This window comes from Chaetodon trifascialis, chromosome 10, assembly GCF_039877785.1.
Source record: "Chaetodon trifascialis isolate fChaTrf1 chromosome 10, fChaTrf1.hap1, whole genome shotgun sequence".
NCBI lineage: Eukaryota > Metazoa > Chordata > Actinopteri > Chaetodontiformes > Chaetodontidae > Chaetodon > Chaetodon trifascialis.
This window is the reverse complement of record NC_092065.1, coordinates 20675887-20703371: the sequence shown is the minus strand read 5'-3', so window position 1 is coordinate 20703371 and position 27485 is coordinate 20675887. Positions and strand designations below refer to the sequence as shown.

The 27485-nt window shown below is 43.5% G+C and overlaps 1 protein-coding gene across 2 annotated transcripts; it reads right to left on the bottom strand.

Moving 5' to 3' along the window:
• far1 (fatty acyl CoA reductase 1) lies at nucleotides 1-26929 on the bottom strand. 2 transcript variants are annotated; one of them, XM_070972466.1, is made up of 13 exons: nucleotides 26792-26929; nucleotides 19643-19754; nucleotides 19084-19200; nucleotides 17353-17528; nucleotides 15593-15772; nucleotides 13817-13994; nucleotides 12416-12460; nucleotides 10088-10215; nucleotides 9886-9953; nucleotides 7384-7555; nucleotides 4742-4871; nucleotides 2165-2292; nucleotides 1-1687 (listed from the first exon to the last, which is right to left on the bottom strand). In XM_070972466.1, exons 2-13 carry the CDS (start codon nucleotides 19712-19714, stop codon nucleotides 1528-1530), a joined length of 1554 nt encoding a protein of 517 aa, XP_070828567.1. In that variant the 5' UTR covers nucleotides 19715-19754; nucleotides 26792-26929; the 3' UTR covers nucleotides 1-1527. The 2 variants fall into 2 exon arrangements, with proteins under 2 accessions (XP_070828567.1, XP_070828566.1); XM_070972465.1 differs by lacking the exon at nucleotides 7384-7555 and adding an exon at nucleotides 8183-8354 and having other exon boundaries at nucleotides 1416-1687; nucleotides 26792-26870.
• Between the last annotated feature and the right edge of the window lie 556 nt (nucleotides 26930-27485).

Sequence of the window (27485 nt, the reverse complement as noted above, 5' to 3'; positions counted from 1 at the left end):
CAGATTATTAACGGCATGACAAATCCTGCAGACTTTATTTACACAAGCATCGAGGATAGCAAATCAACACGTAACATGACAAATATGACCTGTAAAAGTTACTTTAACACACAGAGGAAAATGACTAAAGTAACAAAACCTTCCACAAAGATGGTGAGCTACACTTAAGAGCTACCTGAAAAGTAGTGTACGAACAAACACCGATGATTCAGAGTGGAGACCGTGACTCAATATGTCCGCCAGCACTGTCTCATCCTCTGCGAAGCTACGAGTCTGTTAGCTAAGAAGTAATTTGGCAAAACTGGACTGACACAAAGGACTTTGAGACATGACAATAAAAGGAACCTGGAGAAGAAGCTTTGCAAGATTTGCTGATGCACGAATGATCAGTTTGTAGGCACTGGATAAAGCCATTGCATTACAATCTACATTGTGCTTAGTCGTAATTAGGGAACTGGCCACTGCAGAACATTGGGGACATACAGGAGAGCGCATTGTTGTTGAGTGTGTGTGCCAATGACAACTCTCGGTGGGCCATGGGTCTGTATAAGCACTTCCCCCCCAAACCCTTATAAGCGATTAAGTGCAACTGTCATAAACATTGGCTGAAATGGCTTTGGTCTTGGGAGTGGGAGCAGAAGGGCAAGACAGAGTTTAAACAATGATTCCTAGGTCAGCCTGTCCCTGAACAAACTTTCACTGAGCGAGCACAGACTCATCCTTCAACTGCCTCCGACCAAAATGTATAAAACCAGCTCCGATGCCAGAAGCTGAGAGTAGCTTACGCTTTGCCGAGCAAACGCCGCTGTCAAATGAAAACCCAGGTTTTACATCATCTCGACTGGCCTTATTAGCGGAAATTGAAGAGCACACACACGAAAAAAGAAAGTTCATGTTGTGTGAGTTGTGTTTTCAGTTGACAGCAGAGAAACTTACACAGCAGTTGGAGTGGATATTCTTCAATGAGAGGTTACATATAGAGAAGAGGAAGCCTGGACCGACTCAAAACCAGCGGAGGACTTTTGCAGCAGAGTACCATCCAATGCATAGCTTTGTTTCGCAGGCAGGCAGCCAGGCGAGCAGATAAATGAGAGCAGTTTCAGGTGCACTGGAGCTTAAAAGACTGCAGGAGTAAATCTGACACCAGAGGGGGACCGGATTGACTTGTAATGAACAGAATGAGAGTGTGCGGTCCCCCTTCTTTAACCAGTCCAGGCGCTGTTAGTCTGAGTGTTGTACATTGAGATAAATCCATGCCCTCAGGATTTCATAAAATGCTAGATGGATCCGAGATATGCAACAAGGAGGCGGCTGTGGACTCCAGGATCATCCGGCAGCTCTGTCCGTGAAAATGGATTTAATGGTTGCATGTCATCCTTGAGTGTCAGGGGACACACAGGGCCACGTACAGACGGCATGGTACCATTTTGAGGGCTTTGAGGCTCAGGCACCTCTCATCATCCACAGCCGGTGTTCCTCACTTCTTCACCCCTCTGCCTCGCCACCTGCCACCCCCTCCCAGGCTTATTATCTCATGGTGGAGGAAGCTCTGAAGTAGGAGAGGAATTTGAAGCACAGGCTCACCACAAAGTACCAGATGTTTCTGGCCATCTGGGAACGGGCGATGAAGACGCGCCAGATGAGCACCACGAGGATGGTGTTGAAGGAATAGCGGATGTTCCTCAGCCTGGGAAACACACAAATGTGACAAAACGTCGACTTCAAAAGGTTTTGCCAGAAGATGTGACGTGAGAGAGGTTGATAACATTACTTCAAGCCCCTTCCTTTTGATTCTTTGAAAATTTCTGCATGCTGAATTATTCACATGAGCTTTCTTATAGCGGAGAGGATCACCGCCGCTGTGGCTGCACCATCCACTCAGAACGAGTGATGAGAAAAAAAACAACAACAAAAAACATCCTCATAATCATACCAAATGTAAAAGGCATCAGTGGTTAATGGAAAGATGAAGTGAAGTACTTCACAATCCAAAAGGATATTTAAATGCAAATGCATAGATGTGCTGTATGGTGACCTAGATGTAATAAAAGCCGCCTACTCCGCAGAGAACGGCAGCTGCCTGTAAGAGCTCGTCACAGACAGCGTTTCATCCCGTCTCTGCATATGTTGGCAGAACTGCAGGTTTGATTCCATGGACTCTTACTTGTTGAGGTGTTTACGTGCAGCAGGCAGGCCTGACAGCTCTTCGTTGAGGACATATTTTTTGGTGCCCATACAGTAATTTTCCATGTACTCTGCCCAGTGCAGCTGACGCACGTCGAAATTAAACACCTAGAGCACAGAAATTGAAAACACAAGAAACACTGTAAGCAAAAAAGGCAAAAAGTAGGGGCAGGATTTAGTACAGTTTAACAAAAAAAGATGAAAGCAACAGTTCATATAGAGAAAACACACCAAAAAAAAAAAATCAGTATTAACCACAAAAAAACAACAAATCTAAAAACTATATAAAGACTAAAATAAAAAAAAAAGGCTGAAGTACAGTCTTTTGTTATGTTAGTGGCTGTGAGGCACAACAGTGCTTTGAGTCACGGTGACATGTTAATATGCTCATGCTTACCAGATATTATTCACCAGGTTTAAAATCTTAGTTCAACCTGTTAACATGCTGATATGTGCCTTTCAGCAGTAAACATAAAGTTCAGCTGTGGCTGTCAGGAATGCCCTCGTTTTGCAGGTGTTATGTCATCATTATGTCAAAGACTGAGCTCCAGCTGGTCCCTCTATACAACAACAGATCAGTATCCATCTTGACTCAGCTTTGCTCACTCCCGCAAAATCTGCTAGAAACTTGGGAGTCATGATCGACGACCAGCTAACTTTTAAAGAGCATGTGGCCTCTGTTGCTCGGTCATGCAGATTTGCGCTGTGCAACATCAGGAAGATCAGATCCTACCTGTCTGTGCATGCAACACAACTCCTAGTACAGGCGCTGGTACTATCACGCTTCGACTACTGTAAGTCCTTACTGGCAGGGCTCCCAGTATGCTCATTAAAACCCTTGCAGATGATACAGAATGCGGCGGCTTGCGTGGTCTTTAACCAGCCCAAATGAGCACGTGTTCATATCCCTCCACTGGCTCCTGGTTGCTGCCCGCATCAAGTATAAGTCCTTGATGCTTGCCTACAAAACTGCCACCAAAACCGCTCCGACCTACCTGAACTCCCTCATTCAGGTTTATGCTCCCTCCCGCTCACTACGCTCTGCCCAGGAAGGGCGCCTGGTGCTGCCACCTCCAAAAAGCCCTAAGTCTCTAGCTAGACTCTGTTCTTCTGTGGCTCCCGGTGTGGAACAAGTTACCAAACTCCATTCAATCTGTCCATCTCAATCTTTAGGAAAAGGCTAAAGACCAAGCTATTTATTGATCTCTTTCTTTCCTAAAAAAAAACAAACAAATAAACAAACAAAAAATCCTTAAAATTCACTCTACCCACTCTAAGCATTACCTCATAGGACTGCATCGTAGCACCTATGTCCAATTGGACCAGAAAGTTGCGTTAGGGCACTTACTCTTCTTCTCTGCCATCTATAACCTTGTATGTGATGTATGAAAGTCTCATATGTATGTTGCTTTGGATAAAAGCATCTGCCAAATGACAAACTGTAATCACGTCAGATACAGGAAAGATTAGAATTTTAACCCAACGATGGCCCTTATGTTTTAGAAATCCATCCAATGGCTGTGGAGATATTTCACTCAAAACCCAAAATGAAATCAAGGGGAAGTCAGGATGATTCATCCCCTGGGAAGCATGAATATCTGCAGAAGACACGTTGGCTTGTTACAGAATGTTTCAGCAGCAGATGTAGAGCTTTTCTACCTGCGAAAGTTTACCATAACTTTGTGTGTAGGGAATTTTGAGTAATGAAAAAAAATGAAGAAATAAATGTAACTGCCTTAATAGACGTCTGTATGAGTATCTTAAAGACTTAAAAGTTATCACAGCGAGGAGTCGGCACTGAGCACCAGCAGGCTGCAATTTGGGCCTGCAGAGACAGCGCTGACCTGAGCTCCAGCTGGCTTTGGTCCAATTTAACCTCTAAATTTAAGCTCTAGTGGTGCCTTCCACTAATAGAGGAGAATGACACTGGAGAATTGGCTGAGAAGGCACAATGGTGCATGGCTTGTGGTTGAATCAGTGCACAGAGGTCGGGTTACGCTTTGTAGCCTTGGACACATAGACTGCCTTTCAGTCAGCACCCAGGGAGTCAAAGATTCTGAATCCCCACACAGCCTATGGCCCTTTAGGTGGGAGAAAGGCACTACAGAATCAAACATCATTACAACAGACAGCTTTTCAAAATGAAAAACTTCAACACTATTCAAAGCTTAATGTACAGTATTAGAACAGATTTGCCATCAGCGTGCTTCTGTCAGGGGAAGAAAGACAAAACGTCAAACGCCTCGCTGCACAGAACAAAAATGTCTAATGTGTAAACAGGACATAAAGTCTAATTCTTTCACTTTCAGTCCACAAACATGCCCTCCACCAATGCAGATTCCTTAAGACAGTTGGCCCAAACAACGCCGCTGTTCACTACAAACTGACATCACCAGTGAATGAATGACCCACTCTATTGTCGCCAGCCGACAATCAGACATTAACGCACTGAGTGGTAAATCTGTCTGTCTGCATTCTGTGTCGGGGGCGGACATGGGGGAATGATGTGAGGGATTTCATTTTTACATACAAGATTACCATCATGTGTCCGCCATACCTTCTTATCCTCTGGGCTCATGTGGGACATCAGCATGGTGACATTGTCAGTGTTCCACACCCAGGAGTGACTGGTGAAATACTCCAGGACCATCATGGCTTTGTGGAGACGACTGATTGTCTTCATCATTCTATGATCAATGAGCGGCGGAGGCAAGATGGAAAAGGACGAGGAGGAGATGATTGGCAAAACATAGGAGAGAGGCGATATAGGAAGGGGAGCGGAAAAGAGGAGTGCGGCAAGGCAAAGAAGCACAGCAGAGAGGTGGCGGATGGACAGACAGGGAGGGGTGGGCAGAAAATAAAGGCGCAATTGAGTGTGGAAAAGTCATGGATGATGACAGAAAGGAGGAATGATGACGAACAGCACAATGAGTGAGGACAGGGTTCCGTGGTGTTGGAGGAGGGCAGAGCAGAGGCAGAAGTTTAACACGAGAAAACTTTAAACACAAAGATAAACACCAGAGTCTGAGTAACAAGTGTCTTTGTAGCGAAAGGTTGACATAACGAGTTCTAATTTAGTCCTATAATTGATCATTTAACACTATGAGATGTGCATAAAGAATCGTCGTTTCTGATATGCCATGGGCATGATTTCACAGATTTAGGAATATTTAATTAAGCAGATTTGGATTCTAATCATCGTAATGTTTGCAGGTGGTGATTTGAGCTGTACAGTGCTACGCGTCTGAGCACCTCTTGACCTTGAATGATCTGCCTACAAGTTGAATCGCTGTCCTCTGAAAACCACACATTTCCAAAATGTCAACTTCCAGGGACTAAAAAAAAAGCTTTGGGACAAAGATGCATCAAAAAAAACAGAGTTAAAGACAATTCACCATTTTATGGGTGTTATGTGTCAGACTAGGTTTTTGTCAGGACTAAACAAATGAGATAATAATGTGTTCATTAGAGGTTCTGGGACTGGAGGCAGAGTTTGTTACCTTTGGACAGAGTCCCAGATCCACTCTTCATGCTAAAATAACCTGCTAGACTATTCCTTTAAACCTTCAGTTTATCTGAAAAATTAGAAATCACCAAAATGGGAAATGCATGGTTTTCACTGGATAGCAACAATTTCATTTCAGCTAAAAAGCAGCTTTGACATTTGGGGTTGTTCATACTACGTCATTCACATGTTTGTCAAGACGTAACCAATGTTCTCCAGATCAGGGTCAGAAATTTCCAAATCATATAATTATTTCACTTTTCTAATTACTTCTCCAAATAGTCAAGAATGTTGCCCAAACATTGTCGCAGCACTGTAAGTAGTCCTGTCTCCTGTCCTGTCTGGGGACAGTGACGGACATAACTCAGATGAGGACTGACTGGATTTAATCTGTGTGCAGGCCAAGAGGACAGACAACACACTGTCAAACAGGGACACGAACCAAATTTAGTTCAAACATGATCAATAAGATCAAGAAAAATAATCAAAACCCAACACAAAATGAATAAATCTCAAGGACTTTGAGGTTTTATGTTCTGTTTTTAACACTGTCCTCCTGTTAACACAACTGAATCCAGTTATAAACACTTCATTTCTGTGTCAGTTCAGATCTTGGGGACCATATTTTAAGTGATAATCATTCAAAAACCCGTTAAAGTGCTTCGGTAAACAGGATGAGAACTGGTGGCGGGAAGGTAAACACCGCAGTGCCCATTATTGTGAGAATTAAAAGAGGGATTCTGAGTCCTCGAACTCCACATTTGTTATTCAGTGAACTTACATAAACATGTAACGGCATTTGAACCGCATGGCTGCAGCTACCGCTTTTCAATTTGTTCATAATAAAAACGGCCTTAATCCGATGACAGGCCCGTTACACGTTGGATGAAATGTTGTCATTTGAAACACTAATCGAGGCGGATTAAGATGACTCAGATTCCCCCTGTGAAGGCGGATGATTCAGAGGATGAGACAAACATGCATGGCTGATCAGCACACAGAGGCAGAAATAACTATTACTTACAACTGGTGACATACCCAACTAGGATCAAACCACACCACTAGAATGTGAGTTAGCTACTGAGCCAAATCCATTTCAGACAGCCAAACACTGAGTGAAACTCCACCACGAAAAATGTTGTGTAGTGGAGGAATGCTTGGCGCTGCTAAACAAGAAATGTCTGAAATACCTGTGGCTTGTAGTGAAGAGGAAACACAAATGTAGATATCGATCAATAAACATGCATAAGGGTTGTATTCAGTGGGACATGATCCGTCTCCAGACTGGACACAACTTTTTTAAATGACCAAGAAGTCCCATGGTGCTGCTGGATTTTCCATGATTGGGTGAGAAGTGGGAGATGACAGTAATGAATATCATGTTCACAGCATGGTTCACAAGAAGGTAAGTCTTCTTTGATTACAAAAAAAAAAGTAGTTTAAAAAAAAAAAACAGAGCAAAGCTGAAAACGCGCTCTGATAGACGTCATGGCGTGTTGTCATGACGCCGTCTGCACTAACAAAGTCCGGCTGATGCCATGAGGTCAAGTAAAGACACAGCAAACGTTTTGTTTCTTCTGCCCCAGACCAGTCCTTGTTCCATCCCACATAACCAGTCAGTGAAAAAACAAAGCAAACAAACAAACAAACAAACAAACAGGGCTGACTGGTGTGGGGCTTGGATGCAACCTTACCGGGGCTTGCGGCCTGTCACCATGAGATAGCCGTCATAGAGCAGGGCTGGCAGCGTGTGGCTGACAGTGGTCCAGTACTGATTAGTAAAGGGGTTGGAGCGCAGATTGACATTGGGCCTTCTGAAGGCCTGGTCTAATGGATTGGTCTTGAAGGTCATGTTTATACAGTACTCTGTAGGAGAGAGATACACATATGACAGGACAAAGGAGGACACAGAGAGGACGAGATGAGGAAGAATGTGCGTTTTCTCCTCCGACTGATACTTGGCAAGATGCAGGCCCTTGACTCCTGCTAGCCTGCGAGCAGCACTATGACATCAGAGGGGCTGCAGATCTTCAAGTATCTGTATTTTAACAACAGATCCAATCACTTAATGCTGTTGTGACAATTCAGCAGCTAGCAGAGGGTTTTCAAAGGGCCAACACCTGGGTTGGCTTCCCAAAGGTATCTTCAGACTTAAGTCCACCTTAGTGAATGCATCACCTGGACTGAGATGACCTAAGTGCTGACATTTTGGGAGCCCAACTGAGAATAATAACATGGCAAGTAGCAAGATGTAAAGAGTGCAGAACCCATCAGTAACCCCCTGCACGTGCAGGAGAGCGGCTGGGTTATACATTCTTCAACTCCAAGCAAAACCGCACACAAGCATAATGTAACACATTAGCATCACAGCTATGATGTTAGGCTACTACACTCAAAGAAAAGTGACAGACTAAAGCAGGAGAGATGTGTGTGCGAGAATTTTGACGTTAAAACAGCAGACGGGCGGCGCGTCCGAGTCGGCGATGGGGTTACCTGGGCTCTCGTCCAATCAGCCTGAGGTACAGATCATAGAGGAAGGCCGGAGCCTTGTGGCTCACAGCGATCCAGTACTGATTGATAAGGTGATTGGATGTGAGATTAACATTGGGCCGACGGAAGGCCTGCTCAAGGGGGTTCCTCTTGAATGTGGATATTACATGGTACTCTAAGAAACAGAAGGTTGTTCAACACAAGTCATCAATCAGCAGTTAAAGATGCTTTTTGATTCTTTAAGCTCAACTCAAAGCTTTGGTCCCACTGGCAAAATAAATCCTTAAAAAAAAAAAAAAAAACTAGCTCAAATGCTTGTATATTTCCCTTGTTCAATCATACCAAATGACTATCATTGTGTCCCACACAAGAGAAACACATTAAACACACTTGAATCATGTAAAATCCAACACAAAACTGCAGCTTACAGTGTCTGCTGAGTTAAAGGAATGGTTCTGATGTTTCCACAAACCACCTAAACATCACGAAGGTAATATTTGGAAAACCAATTTCAACAGTGTGGTCTATCAATGGCTGTTCTGGAGCTTTTGATCAAGTTACACGATCTTCCTCAGCTGATGGAGTTGGCACAGTTGACATGGAACTGCATGTCTGCATGACTGGAGTTATGCTAATGTGGCCCAAAGCCACAAGTGTCAAGTGGAGACGAGCAGTGTGCTGCAGAGGACTGGTTTTTCAAGTTTTCAAATTTGTGGTCGGTGTTCAGCCCCAACTGACGCTGACTCAAGTGGCATCACTTGAAAGCGTCCGACTTCACACAGTTCCCTCTGGAACCACAGAAGGCTTAAAACAGCCGTCTTTACATATGCAATAGTACTCCAAGACCTGAGAACATGAAAACTGGGCAAACTCCTGCTGAAGAAGATCGTGTGATAGAACCAGAAAGACGGCTGCTGATATGGACCTTGTGGTGAGACCTTTTTGTCAACAACAGTTTCCCGGGGTCAAGCAATCACCTCTAATCTCAATTGCACATCTTTCTGGGCTACTTTAATGGATGGCATGAGTCAATCACTGTATGATGAAACGGAGTGGCACAGCTCAAGTTTTGAGGATGGCAGAGGAAGATAGCACCAGTACTGAGCGCTTAAACTGTTTATATTGTATTGATTCATGGTTTAAACAAAATGTGTTTACACCCTGAATCCAACATTAAGTCTCCAATTTTCATTCTTCCTGTGATCATGTGGAAGTTTGGGAACCATGCGTGGTTTAGATAAACAATGTTAAGCATCCCTGAGACTCAATAATTTTATTTATAGTGTGCAAGCTGTGACTTGATGATTCACGACTGCACCGGTGCTTCCAGGTTCTGCTTTTAGGACACTGCTGCATTCGCAGAATCATCGTTTTACTACAGACCCTAAAGTTTTGATTAAAAACGTGTGATTTTGAAATGCCCGTGGGCAGTGTTCATAATGACGTCCAAACAGTGGGAGACTGCTGTTTAAAAGCAGGAATTCACTTTAAGAACACTCCCTTAATGACCGAGCTACAAACCAGGATCCTTCAAGAACCTCTGAACAAAAGCTCCTGGTTTGGGTGTGGTAGGCAGCGGATCAGATTCCGATCAGGGCATGTCATTAGCTGTCATGTTTAAACATACAAGTGTCCATTGTCAGGTGCCTTTACAGAGACTGTGCTCAAAACAGAGGCTGCGTGATAAAATAAAAGAGACATCATACCGACTTCCCCCCAGTGAAATGGGTTTATCCCGCCGGTCGTGCAGTTGTAAACCAGGATGTTTCTAGGCCTGTAATGAGGAAGGAATAGTTCAGACCAAAGGTACTCCATTTTATTTTAAAAAGTACAATCAACGTTTCAATGCAAAATGAGGATGTTATGCGAGAACTCATATGATCTCGTGTTTATGTGTGTCTCTCCGACCTGTTGAACATCTGTGATCCAGAGTACCAAGCTGCAGCCAGCGTGGTGTTGATGACCACGTCCACAGGCACCAGGTCAGCCACCGCATCGTTAGACGCTCTCATTGTACGCAGGATCCCCTTACCAGCCTGGAAAAGGTGAAAGGAGTCCATTAATGCTACTGATCAAGTTTCCTAATCTTTAGTTTAAGATCCAAAACGGGCCATTGCTACAAACTACAACACGACAAAACTACCAATACGTATACTTCAGTGAAGAAACAGCTGGTTGCGCAGATGCTAACGTCAGGTCCATAGTCAAACTGAAATTTCCTTCCCATTCATTTCTACCTACAATGGAGCAAGACACTCCAGTTGTGAACTGAACTTGAATGCACAAAATCAGTGGTCTCTCCATATGGAGATATGAGATTCAAAATGGCCACAAGTGTGTATTTACTTGATGTGCAAATGACAAGTAAGACTAACAAATGTGTACAAAAATTTCTGCATAATTTGGGGTATTCAAAAATGCATGTTCCCATCCACATGCAAATACCACACAATATGTAAAACAGTTTTACAAATGCACACACCACAACCTGAATGCATGTTTAACACAGAGACTCATCAGGCGGCACATCCTCTGAAGCGGGTTTAAGTTGACTGACATATTGTAAAGCAAACATGTCCGTACTAAAGCATGAACAACTCTATTTAGACACCTAAAGCTGCACATAGCGGTACTTTTTATTGGACAGTGTTTCTGGAAAGGGTTGGACAGCTGTTTAATTCTGCACACTAGGAGGTAATTGGCATCCACAGGGTACCCTAATATTAGAGTAACAGAAAGGTGGCTGAAGACTGGCTGTCGACCGCGGGGCAGTAGTTTACTCAGACCATACATTTACGTTTATAGGCTACCATACAGAAGCTATAGTTGGCAAATGTATATGTTCTTATTGAGGGGTGAAAAGCTATTCTGTCTATTTAGGGAAAAACGCCTTTCTCACTTTGAAATTACACACAAATCCAAAGAAAGCCCAGATGTCCCAGTTTGCCACTAGTACCTAAACACAGCATGCATTTGTGGAAGGAGACCATGAAAAGGGTCTCAAATCTCCGCACGCAAGTGTAACCTGATCCTTGCAGGTCAGGCGATCTGTGCACGCACATTTAAGAGTCTGTAAATAAACACAAAAGAACGTCAAATATTTTTAGATATTTGTGCACACAGTAAGTTTATCTGCAAGCGAAAATGATCTGCATTGGATCTTAATCTGAAGGCCAGGAAACTTGGGTTGCATTTCCCCATATCTCCAGTATCCATGGGGAGGACTGACCTCCCACTTAGGAAATATTGTTTGTTTATATTCTTGTTTTATAACTGCAGCATGGGATGGGATAAGAAGGGATGCCGCTTGGCTGCAGTGAGTGCAAGGACAGTGACAGAGGTTAAGGACAGTGAAGTGTTTGATAAAAAGCTGTATAGGCAACAACTTCGTGGACTTGGCTCTTGTTAGCCTGATAGCCCTGCAGTTTAGGGCATGTGCATTTTAGTACAGTACAGTAGTGTACAGGTCAAATTTTATAAACCAACAAGCTGTACAATGTTGCATGGACTCATAAAACAGACCAAGAACAAAAAGTCCCATCAACAAGGGAAACTTCCGTCATTTGAAACAGAAAAAAGGTTTGCTGGTGAATGGAGCATTTGGAACAAGCTGTCAAGCTGTCCATCCATCCATCATCTATACCACCTATCCCTTTTGGGGTTGCGGGGGGGCTGGAGCCTATCCCAGCTACAATGGGCGAGAGGCAGGGTACACCCTGAACCGGTTGCCAGCCGATTGCAGGGCCACATGTAATGACAAACAAACATTCACACTCACACTCACACCTACGGACAATTTAGAGTCATCAATTAACCTAATGAGCATGTTTTTGGTCTGTGGGACGAAGCCGGAGTACCCGGAGAGAACCCACGCATGCACGGGAAGAACATGCAAACTTCACACAGAAGGGCCCCGCCTGACCCGGGGATCGAACCGGCAACCTTCTTGCTGTGAGGCACGCGCACTACCTGCTGCGCCACCGTGCAGCCACCTGTCAAGCTGTCATTTAAAAAAATTAAACTGCAGTAGACAAAGCATCTCAGGATCTGAGCCAGTAAGACAGTTTCATGTGTACGTGACCTTTCCTGATGCAGCTTTGTGTCATAAATGAAGACAACAAGAGAAAAGGCATTGGTGAAATCTACTGGTGGAACAAATTAAAACTACTGAGAACAGACAGGATTTCATACCATCTAAACAGACCATCTAAACAGTTTTTTTCTTTCAGTACTTACTGCAATGAATATTCCACTAGGTCCATTGAAGTTATCAATCCAGCCCTGAAAGAAGTCAGTGGAAAGAGAACAAAATTAGCACTGAAACAATTAGCTGAAAATAAAACTTGTTCTTTCTCTTGATAAATGATTGAACAATTTCTGAACAATTGCTCAATTATTGAAAACAACATTTGCTGTTGCAGTTCCTCAAATGCATGGCGTTGCTTGACTAAAGCATGCATGACTAAAATCATATTACACACACACACACACACACACACACACACACACACACACACACACACACACACACACACACACACACACACACACACACACACACACACACACACACACACACACACACACACACACACACACACACACACACACACACACACACACACACACACACACACACACACACACACACACACACACACAAGCAAGCAAGCAGTTCCCCTTTGAGATATGCAGACAGAAGCCATCTGCATCCCCCAATCTCTCAAACCTAAACCAGACATCCAACAGCCCTCCTGCTTCCCACCCTGATTGGCCGGGAACAAAGGTGTGCAGGGCTTCATTACTCCACATTCCTGACATTCCTGCTCCCCCCATGAGTGTGTTCACTGCTCAACTGCTCCGAACGCCTCTGTGCTGGCAGCAGCAGAGTGCTTTCAGAGAAGAGACAGGAAGGGTGTGATTGAAACCTGGATTGCATCCTGAGCAATGAGCACATCTGTGCTGATAGATGGGCCTTCTCCGCTCTATGCTACCTGTTAAGGGAACATTTTATGTGCTGTACTCTAAAGTGGAGGAAGTCATTGTTAATTGATCCTTTGAAACAATCTCCTTGCTTACTATGATAACCACCTCTTGACCCTGCCCCAGAGACCTGCTGGAAACCTGAGAGGTTCTTGGAAATGTCCACCATGAAGGACAAATCACACACACACTTGCTATCACTGAGTTTCCACGCTGGGTTTTCCTTCGTCTCTATGCATTATTCCAGACAAACAGACACTTTGGAGCAGTTTTACTCTCACACAAATTCTCCTTCTGAATGAGGTTTCAGCCTCTTCGCTCGCACTGAAGAGCGTTAACTCTATCCAAGTGCATTTGTCTCATCCAGTTTAACATTGTAGCTGTAGCTAACTCTCGAGATTAGCCGTCTTCACCACTGTGACCGTTTCCAAACAAACCAACTTGGACACAATGGCTTACCTTTTACTTCAACAAAAAAAATAATCATTTGTCCATTTGTCTTGGAGAGGGCGACACCCCACATCTCACGAGATGTGATTTGTATTTGTTTGTTTGCTCTTTCTTGGTACATTTTATACAGCATCCAAAATTAATCTGGCGTGCAGTGAATTTCTTTTCAACAGTAATGTGGCATTAATAGCGGGAACCACTCACAGGAAAGGGCTCTTTCCAGCTTGCTCCTACTATGGATGGTCTGATGATGGCTACATTGAGGTCTCCTGCCTCCTGCTGCACCAAATACTCAGCCAAGGCTTTGGTGTAGGTGTAGGTGTTGGGACGCTCACCGATCAGCTTGGGAGTCAGAGCAGACACCAGTTCGTCATCCATCCAGCTGGATAAAAAAACAACAACAACAAAAAAAAAAGACCAGATTAGTCTTAATTTTTGCATTTATTTATCCACCTACAGCACCAGTACAGAACAATGAAGATTTGTCTTCAATCCCTTGAAAAAAAAAAACTAGGTCTACAGCTGTGCTAGAAGATCTGTGAGGATGGACTTACACTAACAGACTCACAATGACAATGCTAACATGTTGCTGTTACGCAGGTATAATGCTTACCATGCTTACAATATAGTCGCAGACTAACATCTGCTAATTAGCTGTGGGCAAACTTCAGCTGAGGCTGATGGGAACGGCATTAGTTCCATCATCTGAGAAACATGAATATCTGTACAAAATGTGGAGCAAATCCATCTGGAAGATGTTCATATTACAAGTAAACTATCATTACAAGTATGTGTACTAAATGTCTAGGATATCTGTACCAACAATAACCATGACAAGTATACTGACTTGCAGCTTCTCCAAACTACTTTGTAGAAATACTGTAGAATTCTGCATAAAAATGCACAATGCGGCAACTTTTCCTGACTCATAATTGTGCTTTCGATGGATAGTTTAGAGCAAAATTATTGACAATGTTTTCAAAAGAGCTGTTCCTCCAAACTCAAAGTGGAAAGCAGTGACCAATGACAATCAAGCTAGGGATGTGTTTGTCCATTGTCTAACTTGTCCTTTAAAATGGAAACATCTAAAGTCTGACCCCTGGATCAAAATATCTATTAAGACTTTGCTAGGTCATTCATCAGCATAACAAATATTCAAACCACACACAGGGTGTGTTTTGTTTCCATAGGCTGGACAGAGTCAACTGAGCTTTCAAAGGAATCCAAACACAAGGAAACGCCAAAGGCTAAATGGACTGAGTTATGTTAGGCTGGGTTGCCAAGGAAACCATTAACTTTTACTTTACATGTGAGTACATAAACACTGTGCAGTTATAAACAAGCATAAAATCAACCTGAACCTCCCTGAATGTAAAACTTGAAAAGCTCCACATCAAAGCAAAGCAAGGCACAAAGAACATCACGTTTCACTCCACAGTCAAGCAACTCTGCATCAACTAGGTTTGTATCTCACTCCAAAAGGTACATTTTCTTTAAATTCTAGTCAAACCTGGGCATGTTGTGTCTGTACACACCCATCCAAGTTCCCTCAAAAGCTCGATGCTACTGTTACATACGATCTGTGAGAATCATCCCACTAATCTCTACTCACTCTGCGAGCTTCTAATGCTTTACTGATCTCTCTCAGCAGCTGAGACTGGCAGCATCTACAACATTAGTGCTACTAAGCAGCCATTTACTCTACGGGCCATGGCTAAGCTGGCATGCTCAGTGCTTCACTGACATTAATCTTGATAATGCCTTCCTACTTGCTTTTTATGCATCGAGCAATTTGAGGAAGTAAAGACGCCTTTTAAAAACCTCAACCCTAATCTCATACTACTCTGTGCTAATGACAAAGAGAGACCATCCCCACATCTGTACACATAAACAAGACCATCCTAAATCAACCACCGCCAACAACAACAGTTTGTTGACTGTGCAGCAGCTGTTCATTGGAAACTGTCCAGGTAAACTTACTCAAGAGAATCGATGAGTCTACGGTAGTCTACGGGGGGAGGGTAGACGATTTCCTCAATGAGCTCTCGGTCACAGTTGGCATAAGCTGTGGAGACATGAACGAAGATCTGCAGGTGCTTCACCCTGTGGGCCAGTGCCAGCATCTTCTGGGTGGCCAGGACATTCAACTGCATTGCATCTCTGAAAAGGGGAAAAGGAATAGATGGTAAAGTTGGACTTATAATCAGTGAATGAAATTAACAGACCAAATACGGCAAGTACATGTGCGTAAACATAGGTACTCAAAACATGCAGTATCAGAACATGCCTTATCATTCAGTAGCTAATTTCAATATCTAAGGTGAAAATCTAATCAGCGTCAGTGAGCAAAGAAGCGTGCAGCACGCTTGTACTGAGATCTAATAACGATGGTGATTGTCTGTATAGCCTTACACAGTGTAGAGGCATGCAAGAAAAACACAGCGTTAGATCCAGAGATAGAGTTCACTGCTTGTTTTTACTGCCAGCTGCTTATCTGCACAGATAACTAAGAGTAGAAATCGCTTCTCCACCTGCTCCCACGTCTGTCAACAGCTTCCTCTTTTGAAGCAAGTAATTGTACAATAATGCGTAGTGCAAATTTAAATAGCTATCAAAGCCAACGTACCGGTTCCGTTCTGTTGACTTTTTTTTTGTTTTTTTGTTCTTTTTACAACCCTGCCCAAGCTAAGCAGTGCGTAAGATATTTTTGTTTAGTCATTTCTTATTTGCAATCGGGGACTTCAGAAAGTTTTTTGGTGTTTGGTGGATTGGGGGAGGTTAAAACATGAGATGAAAAGAGAGATACCAATCTCGTTTCTTGAGCTGAGATGCTGCAGCCTAGCGTAGCCTACCGCTACCTCTACAGCTTACTAATTAACATGTTACATCTGCACAGTAATCACAACATATGAACTTACATTGTGGAACTATTTCACGGTGAACAGCTGGCGGCAGTGACTGTGTGCAGCATGGTGCAGTCGTCACAGTCAGGTTGCTACCATCAGGCTTGTACAAAAAACTGTGGTTACTGGCTGACTCTGGCAACCCATGCTATCACCAGACTCTGCGAACACTGCTTGTCTAGAAATAGATCCAGCATGCAACTCCCCTCTGAAACCAGTTTTACATTTCTCTTTGTATATGGTTAAACAAATGAGATACAACATGTGAATTAGTGAGCGTGTTTGTCGGCATATTGCTGCTCTTTGGATGGAGCCGGGTTAGCTGCTTCCACAAGCTTTTAGTCCTTAAGCTACGCTCGGCTCATCACATCCGACTCTAGCTCCATCCTTCATGCACAGACATGAGATTGATATTGATTTTCTAACATCTCACTCGAAAAATACTTGTTTTTCAAAGTGCTGAATTATCACATGAAGAAACGTTTTGTATAAATAAAGTCATATCTTACCACAGGAACACAAAATGACCTCAGATGAAAGGTGTGGCATCAAATTTAAATGCCCAGAAACATGAAGGACATCACAACTGCCTTTTAAAATGAGTAGTTTCTCACTCTGAGCACAATCTAACATGTTAGCAGCAATGAGCGGAGACAATTAGCTGCTAACATGCTGCCACTGCATTGGCAAACAAAATCAGGAGCAAACACACTGATAAACACGGCTGACTGACAAAGTGCCACTCGAGAGAAATAGGCAGGAAATGAATGTACTGTACATACTCCAAAGAAATTCATCAAAGACCAAAAAATTGAGCAAAACAACAAGACAACTCACTTGAGTGGCTCAGTAAAGCGGATGGTGGCGGCACAGTGGAAAATGATGTTGATCTTTTCAGCCAGGATGCTCTGATCCTCTTCACTCAGATCCAGCTCTGGCTGTGTGAGGTCGCTGTTCACTGCTATGATCTTCTCTGCAAAGCCCGGCTGCTCGTCTTGCAATCTTTCAAACAACTGATTGGGGAAACCAAATCGAAATGATGCCCGAGTTATAGTACACGGTAAACTGAAAGCACAGTTAGAACTTGCAAAGCATAAATCACTGGACTGTTATTCAGTGTGTAGTTTAATATCTTTTCACAAAAGACGAGCTTCTGTTCCCTTGCTTACTGCTGGTGGTGTCAGTGGTGCATGGCTGATGGCAGAGTGCCCTACTTTTCATCCATTCCTCCTGCAACAGATCTCAGCTCTCTGTATTCCTCTTTCTCGATGCCTCCTCTTATATACAAACTGGTGATGTAAGCATCTGCTACCTACAGTCTCCTTCAGGAACCCCTGAAGAAAATCAAGTTTTTAAACCTTTTTTTTCCCCACAGTATTGTTTTGAACAAAGGACCTAAAAACAGATGGATTTTGCCATAAAACTTACATCTAAGCCTGACGCTGTTCCATCTATTTATCCTGGGGACACAGCGAGTACGAGCTAACATGTTGCTCAACAATGTTAGCCAACGTTAGCCTGCCAAGTTACACGATGATTGATGTCAAACACTGACAGGACGTTTTATGGCTCAGGGATGTTGACAAAGAGATTACAACAAACGTGACTCAAAACAGTTCAGATAGCTGAGCTGCTGAATTAGATGATGGCTGCATTCATTGTGATCATTCTGACAGAAAACCTCTCATGACTTTGGGGTTGTTCAAGAAGAAAACATGTCATGATAAAGGTCGTCCTCATTAGCTGCTAGTAAGGGTAAGGTGAGGGCATTCAAGTGCTTATGACATGTGGGAGAAGTTTTCCTTCAGGGCTTTCTGCCAGAAAGAGACACCATAGGGTGAGCAGGTATGTCTGAGCTGCAGGCGAGTGGCGGAGGGGTGGGTGAAGGTAGAGGTGGGGACGATTTGCATATTCATAGATCTGCACATACTGAATGGAAGCAAAGGCGTAGAGTTAAATCTAAGCCAATACAAAACATGAAGGGATTTTTGTTTCCATAGAAGAAAAATTTGGATGAACAGAGATTCGTTTTGAGTGTTTAATCAGCGCCAGGAGGGGAACTTTCACATCAGCAGCCAGCTGAACAAACGCTTGATCACAAGCATCAAATGTAAAGTCAATGGAAAGCTGAAACTAGTTTAAACCCCCATTTGAGTTACGACTTAATTAAGCTGACTGTAATCACAGAAAATGTCATTTCATCCAGCGCATCCTCAGGAAGAGATAATAACCTCAGACATCAAGAGTTTGTGGTGAGGATGGCTGTGTCACACATACAGCCGCATGCAAAAGTTTGGGTATCCCTGGTCAAAATTTCTGTCACTGCGAAGAGCTAAGCTAAGAGTACAACATGAATTAAATGTCCTCTGGCTCTACAGCAACATGGACTGACGCACAACTGCTCAAGAGGGGAAAATTTTAAGTGGCATCTTGACTCGTGCAGGTACCAGCTCGTGTGTGGTGCATAACTCCTGCACTCTAACCAAACTTGGACATGGACACGGCCGGTACGACAGGCCCTCACGCCCATCAGGTCATGCCATCCCGGTCTTTTAGCCCACTTCTCACCTTGCAGTTGATGACGTCAGCGACGCGGGCCTGAGGGCTTTGACCAGCTTTGGACCTGACCATCACATAGACAGCTTTGACTCTCGGGCAGGACCTCAGCAGCTTCTCCAGCAGCACCTTTAATAATAAGTAAGAGATAAAAAACATCTTTTCCTCTTTGGACCGCTCAATTGAGACACTGCGCTCTTAGCATAGAGCAACTTCCTTTTGCTCGTTGCACAAGTGTCGCCTCGTGTTTTGTCAAGAGTGCTTCTTCCTCCATGACATCAGAACAGCCGGACAGATAATAATGAAAGTCAGATTGGTAGAGGGAGGCAGTAAAAGGACCCCCATGCTCACGTGCTCTGCTACATTTATCAAATACTCTCAACAAAAAGCAGATTCATGTTCTTACTCATGCCTTCACGGCATAAACACACAATGAAACCCTTGAACCGGGATGAAAATGTGACCAATAGACTCTACTGAAAGGATTTCCTCTCATCTTGCTTGGTAGCTCGCATTTCAGGGTTCAGGCATGTCCTGTGTTGGCTACTTGCCCATTCAACTACTACTGTACCTTGCCCATGAAACCTGTTGCACCAGTGATCAGCACATTTTTCCCTGCATAGTATTCTGGGATGGTCACCATGATGTCTGCCGTTTCAGTGTGCTCCTCGACACCACTCCGCCTACACAGAAAGGGGAAAAGAAATATTGAACGGTGAATATTTCACATAACTCGGTGGTGATTTTAGCTTATTTCAAAGTGAATGCTCATCTGTCTGAACGATGCTGTTAACACATTTTCGTAACTGCTGATTTATTAAATCTTACTGAGTGACACATGGTGCACAATTTAGCAAATGACCTCAGCAATGTGTCAAAAGTCTGTTTTGTCAGATAATGAACGTCATAGTAAAGCAGGCTGGGACTTTTCCCATAATTCATCACACAGCACGGTGACAGAGGGGCCCTGCACATGCTGCTAATTTGATGACTGTGACACCTAAAACATCAAAAATGTTGGATGAGATTGTTTCACGCAACCAATCGTGCAGAGGCCATAAAGGATTGTTGTGTTGGAGATAAAAGGCAGAAAATAAACAATCTGTGAAGGAAATATGACTGTGTTGCACTTTTCCTAACAAACCTTTTATTCTTTACAAGATATGAAAGAAGTCAGTAACACAGTCTTAGCCGAGATGACTAAACACACAGTTCAAGGTCTGCTTCCCAATTTTTACAGCCAGGAGAAAAATCCTTCATCAAAACCCACAACAGGATCAAAATTACGACTCAAACACCGACTAGAATTAGACTAAATCTGAGTCCCACTGACTAAATAAAGACTGAAGCAAAGCAAAAAGGCTAAAATGTGACTTAAAACCGAGCACAATTTTCAGTAAGCGAGTAAGACTAAAACCAAAGCTTAAATTTTGTAAAAATGAACATTGCACGGGTTAAAAAAAAAAAGATCCAGCATAAAGGGGAAGTCGACTCCGCAGCTTGAAGGGAAGTCCAGTCTTGTGCAGACAACAGTGTTTGAAGGATTGCTCAAAGTTGTCAGATATGTCTGTCCACGAGAGTTGATCAGCTCCACTCAACAGAGAGGCAAGGGGCAAATACTGAAGCCATTCTTATTAACGAGGCACATTTTCTCAATCAGGTTTCTTTCCACACAAAGCCGCCGTCCATGATCGACGTTGGGACCAAGTTTGCATTTTTTTTCTACACGACAGATTTCTGTAAGAGTAAATATGAAGCCAGCAAAAGATTAGCAGACATGCTGAAGATAAAATCTTGACACCGGTCTTATCCTTCAGCATCAAGGCTAAACGTTTGCACACAGCATACAGACTGGAAATGATTTGTCCCAAGAAGGGTTGCAACTAATGCTTCTGCATTATAAAGATGCTACTTATACTTTAATTAAGCGATTAATCCCTCCATTCGTTTCCATAATCGAAAGGTGACATCTTCAAATTCATCAAATATGCAAATTTGAGAAGCTGCAACCAATAAAGATTTACTTAAAAAGTGACAACTGATCATCAAAACAGATAAGAGAAGATTTATTTGCTGTTTGTTGATGAATCTCTCCAGTCCCAAATCTATGGCAAACAAAGCGCATTATATTGTGATGTGTTGACTCTGCACTACTGTATGTGGTCTTATTGGTCAAATGATGTTGGTTTTTCAGTAGAATAACACAGTAGAGCTGATAACAGGCCATTCAGGAGATAACTCAGCTAATCATTAACTCTTGGAACTTTCTTTTATCGCCTACCGTGTGGCTGAAATATATTACAACAGTTATGCAAACACCATGACACTCACATCTCCCATTCAAAGTCATACCACAAGTGTACTGCCACAACTTAATGCTGCCGTTACACTGAAGTGAAACATGTTACCCCCCCCACTGAAAGAGCCCATGAACGACAACCAAATCATTACACGAACTTCCTATAAACTTTTATTCTAGCTTGCAAGAACAAAGTGCAGGAATTTGCAATGGTAAAAAAATGCTACATCATGGCAAATATAATAAAATGTGGTTACCTATTCACAATCCTTTTATCTCCTGACTGACAACACGCAGAACAATGGTCTTCATAAGTACAAAATGGAACATAGACAACGCTCTGCAGCCGCTGCAGCAACACTGATTCCTTGAGATCATGAATCATTTTGTTCAGTAACTCTTGACCCATTAGTTGGTGTCAACAGTTCACAGGATTTCAAAAGACTTCTGTGCAATTCAAATACTTCAGTCCATCTGAAACCAAGAGTTTTAGTTACCTGGGATTATCTGTGCTACACTCTGAATAGGGTTTTAAAAAAGGCAGATAGGGATGAAAACATGTTTGGTATTTATGCTGCAACAATAATCCAGAGCAAACTGCTGCAGACTTTACAACACTCACCAGTGCTGAATGGTGATTCTGTTGTTAAACTTGCTTGATTTTTGGTAGCATCACTGCTCATGTCGTCACAGTTAAACCAGTTATTCAGCTTCTTTGCGTGCAGTCAGATTTAGGAGCACGCGTTATTAGAGCATGTACAGCATGTGCAACTGGAGGTTGGATGTCAAGATTACAATTAAACCTTCATTCTTGTGATTTTGAGAACCAGTAGCTTGAAAAAAAAGGGGGGGGGGGCAGTTCTCAAGCTTGTGTGAAGAGCTTGGCAGACAGAATATTGAAAGGAAGCCAAGTCCTATCACCACCAGTCTGGCTACAAAAATAAAACTTTTTTTCCACTGACGGTGAATTCTGCCACTATACAGAGCTTTCGTCCTACAAAGCAGTAGATCAAAAACACGAAATAACACTGGCATCACATCTGACTTAAGAGAGGACATTAATGGAATACACTGCACTAAAATTCACTACGCTCTGAATACCCGCTCAGACTCTGGCCAATGCTGCAGATGTAGTTTGCTGCATCGCATCCGCTGCCAAGTGGTCGGCTCCAACTGTACGCCTGTCAGACCCCGACTGTGACTACGGCCAAGCTGCACACTGACTCAAAGCTGCCTGTGAATACGTACAGTGCTCACACAAAAGAGCAGAAAATAATTAAAAAAAAGGCACAAGAGAAATACATTTCAGTGCCAACATTCAAAAAGTGTCCAATGAGGGATGTTTGTGTGACATTACGACGACAGAATGAGACCACATGCACATACGGCCAATGAAAATGTGTGTTTAAGGTGGAAATGTATCAGAACTCTTAATTGTGGATTAACAGATTCACTGATCCACACTCTTTGGGATTGTTGCAATTTAAACTAAATAAAACAAATCAGAAATAAGTATTCATTCACCCTCAGTTCATATTAAGATTAGGGGTGCACCAATCTGATTGGCCTGGTCACTTCGCCTTAGTGCCTAAAACGCTTCCTGAGTTCTTGTTTAATATCAACAACAGAGGTTGAAAGCTGTTAGGCCACAACTTGTGCAAGAATTCAACCATGCGTGTGTTATACCTGCCAGAGAAAGAGTGTAAAGTCAGGGTGTGTGTGCCTGCACAACCTGGTATTAACACACAGTCAGTGTAAACGCGACTGCAGACGCTGCGCTGCCTGCTTCTGGTATTTTACACTGATTATGTCAACAATAACCCAGACAGAATGAGACTAACACAAAATAGACTAATCAGGTGTATTTCAGGGTCAATTTTTTTGTTCAGAATAAGCACTGGGCTGCAGCAGTGGGTACACACCATATCAATGATTGTCGTTTGTCTAGATGTCTATGCAGTTTCAAGAATTACTACAAGCCATCGAGGTAATGCTGCATCAAATGCAGCACCACACCAAGGCTCATGTCTGCTCCTGCTTCCTTGTAGGGTTGTTCTGGTAGCAGTACCAAAAATGCCTCCAGTACAACCTGAAATGCTGGATCAGGTATCGGCGAGTAAGCAAGTTTGTGCACCGATCTGACATCACATTATTTATTAGCCCCGAGGTGGGTCCCCATTGCGTCTCAGGAGCGTCCTGTACAGCCGTACGCAACTTAACAGAAGCAGCCAATATCCATAAATGGCAAGCGACTCGTGCAACTTCAAGCATGTGTCAGCAAACTGACATTTGTCCTTTGTGTATTGGTTAGGTGATGGGGAAATGCACCTGGTTAAAAGACAAAAAAAATCCCCAAAAATAATAATAAAAAACAGCAGTTTGCTTTTGCTGTAAATCAATTCTTCCTCAACGCTCTGAAGCAGCAGCCTGTGCAACAAGTTGCACTGCGCTGGCATTGGGAACGACTGCTTCAGAGCAGCAAAGACGAACGGTTTTCTGGTCGAGTAAGGTTACCCGGACCGAGCAAAAAGTCACCAATCTGTCAATATTTTAAACTGGAAAATCCGACCTGTAAAACAGAACTGTGCAAAGTATCTAAAGCTTTAGTTTTAAAACTTCAAATGTCTTATTTTACAAAACTGTGGCTGCACTTTTAAGGAATTGTTATGTATTCCTAGATTTATTTACTTATTTATATCAGTTATGACTGTCAAGATAATAAAAGAAGGTTCTATGGTATGCATTTTCTGTGTATTTGTTCATGCTTGACAAAAGGGTTTAACCTGGGCAGCAATACAGCAATGACAGCAATCACATCACACCCATATGGGGTTAGTAGAATACAGCTGTTAGATAAAATATTATTACTACCTACCTATCTACTTATTTATTTAAATAGAGCACGGGTAACAGATGAGTACTCATTACTGACAGACATACAAAGTTCAGGTACCTCATATCAGGACATCTACTTCCTTATCAACAAATGACGCTTGTCTTATTTGTGGTCTTAGATGTGGTCCTCTAAATCTTTTCCTGCAGTTCTGGAAAACAAATTTTGATAGACCAAACTAGTGTCCTGTTTAAGTCGCTGCATCTGTGTGCATGTCAGGGCGAACAATGCAGAACTGGGACAAAAGACAACAGCTAAAAGCAGCTTCCCCTCTGCAGCTCTCCCTGAACAGAGAACCTGGCACTCTCCTATACGGACGTCCTTGAGAGCTGATCGGCCAACACTGGAAAAGTAAAATCTTATTTTTTGCGTGTGTGCTATCAGGCCTGCTGTGGCCTTTTGATCAAAGTGTCCGTGAAAGCTGCTTTAGCTTGCAGTAAGTCAGACAGCAAGCTGATCCGCGATGCCACATCTTGACTCTGAATAATTGATCAGACGCATTTGAATGCTTAAATAGGGCACCTGTGGCTGAGGTTAAACGGTTTACAGACGGCTGAAACTTTAAGGTTTGACAACAAACAGCCTCAGGAGCAACCCCCGTCTGACTAATCCCACTGCAAAGCAAAGGAAAATCTTCGCGTTTAAAGCTTTCCAGATTTTGTGACAAAGGCATTTACTGACATCTCTATATCAAACATGACATTAAGACCCAGCTTTCACTTCTTCTACATAGCTTATCCTTTGTCAACAGCCATCCAATCCCAACAGCAAAGAGATTTATCCAGTCGATGAAATATATGGAGTGAAAGGCAACGGAGTCAGACCATGGTGATGGACAAATGTCCCAGAAACACTGAGATCAAGGCACATCTGTCCACACGACTGCTTATTCCTATAGGAAATGCCGACGTCATGCTTATGATGCCACAATGCACTCATGTGATTGTTTTTCTCCTTTTATTTATTTTACTTTAACTATAGTTGAACAGTACAACGCAGCATCTGTGTTTGGGCTGCTCTGAGTGCTCGATGTGTCCTCGTCCACAGACCCTCTACGTGCTGTTTGACAGGATCGTAGCGCAGGTGATACAGAGGTTTCGTGGTGTTTCAGCCTCATGTGAGGGCCGGTCTGCGGCATCATTTTCAAAGTAATGTTTCCTGATCTGTGTCACACTTTTCACAACTAAACGCAGCAGAAGAAGCCTCCTCTTTCAGTATGAGCTCTTTGCTTTGTCTTGACTGCTCGGAGTCCTTCCCCTGTTTGGAATTACCCCGTTCTGTGTCACATTCACTGTCCTCCATGTTTTTATTTCCTGCTTGCATCCGTGAGGTGCAGCATAACACAAAGCCTCATTCAAATGACCAAATATTTCATATCACGCGTGCCTCGCACTGGACTGACTAGTTTAAGTTTGCCGTTTTGTGTCTCAAAACGCATATGTTACTTTTTCTTTGAATTTGTGATGTGTCTCTGGTAAATAGCAAATTGCTTTTGTGCAGGTTTATAGTTTTCACCATTAGTGAGGTGGCTGTTACGGCCCATGGCACCAGCTGGATCTACTACTACTGTGTTGAATGTCATTATAATTCAGTATAATAGACTGTGTGTCTGCTGTCATGATGAAAGTAACCAGCAATCAGCCCCTTTAATTTACAGTACTTGTGATTGCATTATTTAATTAGTTACCACCACAAGCAGTGGAATTACAGTAACACCCAACACTGATGATCAGAAAAAGTCTGTTTAAAGTCCACAACACACCAGAAATCTCTCTGAATACGGAAAATCATTTAAAGTATCTTGAACCTAATGAGGGCACCATTTCCTCGTCACCCCACAAACCACCAGCGAGCACATTACTGCAATTAGAGCCATCCCGCATGATGATAACCATCGCACAACGAGAGCACACTTCAGCTCCAGCAGCCTAAACTATGAGGCGACGGATCCCGTGATTCTCCGTCCACACAGCTGCTACACATCATTATCAGCCACCGTCCATTTGCTCAGTGGGCGACGCTGAAAGCCGCACCGACTGTTGGGCTTTGACAGCCTTTGACGTGATTACCGCAGGAGGAAATGAAGTGAAGAAGTGAGACCGCTCAGCTACCCCTCGCCATAAATGAAAAGTGCCGGAGCAGCCGACCTTCCTCATTAAAGTGCTTCAACAAACTGCCAGTGGCGGGGAGGGCACGAGAAGAAGCGCTGACAATCACATTCAAGTTTAACGCTCCGTGGTGGCTTGGCGGGGAGCAGTGGTGACCGGCTGACGTTTCTGTCCCTGTGGTGGGTGGGGTGGGGGTTTACGCTCGGAGCCCACGAAGTCTAACTTAGTCCAGACATCTGCGTTCATCTTAGACCAACACTCCAGTTGGTGTTGCGCCACCCCTCCCTCCTCTTTGGTGCATCTCTTCCTACACGATGTCACAGCAGCATTTGGGCGCTTTGAAAACCGGCAACGAGCGCCACAGTGACACGAGCACCGGGCACACACGGCTCGTGGACGTAACTCAAAGGGGGTACGTACCCGAAATGTCGACGTTTCCCCGACTCTTCAACTTGTCTGCTGTGTGGCGGAGCAGCGGCGTGTACCGCTACAGGCGACAGTGTGGAGACTCAGCAGGAAGCCAGCAGCCAGGGCGGATAAATGAGCCGCCGTGACGTCAGCGGGACGGCAGGCTCCGGCACAGCTAGGGCGCAGACAGAGGTCTCACTCCTCCGCCTTTCACCGAGCCTCAGCTAAGCCTGCCCCTGGCGAGCTAAGAGGCGCCCCAGCAGCTCCACAGGTATTTTCGGAGGCATGTCAGAAGTCCGGGTGGGCGTGAAGCCTGTCAGTGAACATGTCATGCTTTAGTGATAGTGAGCTGCGTGTCCAGAACATGCGGTCGCTTAGTTTAAAGTCAGACCTATTCCTGCAGGAAGGAATTATTACACATTCTTCCCCTGAACGATCGGAAGACCCACCCCTGCTGAATTCAAGACATTAAATGGCTTTGCAGCTACAGCCTTACTGAGCTGGTATAAGCAAGAGCTTGTGGTGGCTATAATTTTAGCCAGTGTCGGCAAACTTTAGATAGATGTAGCAACCTGACACGATTCAGCCAGCTTGCAGACTTTCTGACATCTTCTTTCAACTTGTGTTACCTTTAATCTACGTTTCAGCTATAGTTATCATGGCCTCCGTGTCCATAGCAGATTTAATCCTCAAACATCTGCTGATG

What these genes read in the sequence shown, in the direction of transcription:
- far1 (XM_070972466.1), bottom strand. Translation starts at nt 19,714, where the DNA reads ATGGTGACCATCCCAGAATACTATGCAGGGAAAAATGTGCTGATCACT. An exon ending in TGAGCCCAGAGGATAAGAAG is followed by an intron (nt 2,293 to 4,741) that starts GTATGGCGGACA and finishes TCTGTGCTCTAG; the next exon opens with GTGTTTAATTTCGACGTGCG. An exon ending in GCACGTAAACACCTCAACAA is followed by an intron (nt 1,688 to 2,164) that starts GTAAGAGTCCAT and finishes TGTGTTTCCCAG; the next exon opens with GCTGAGGAACATCCGCTATT.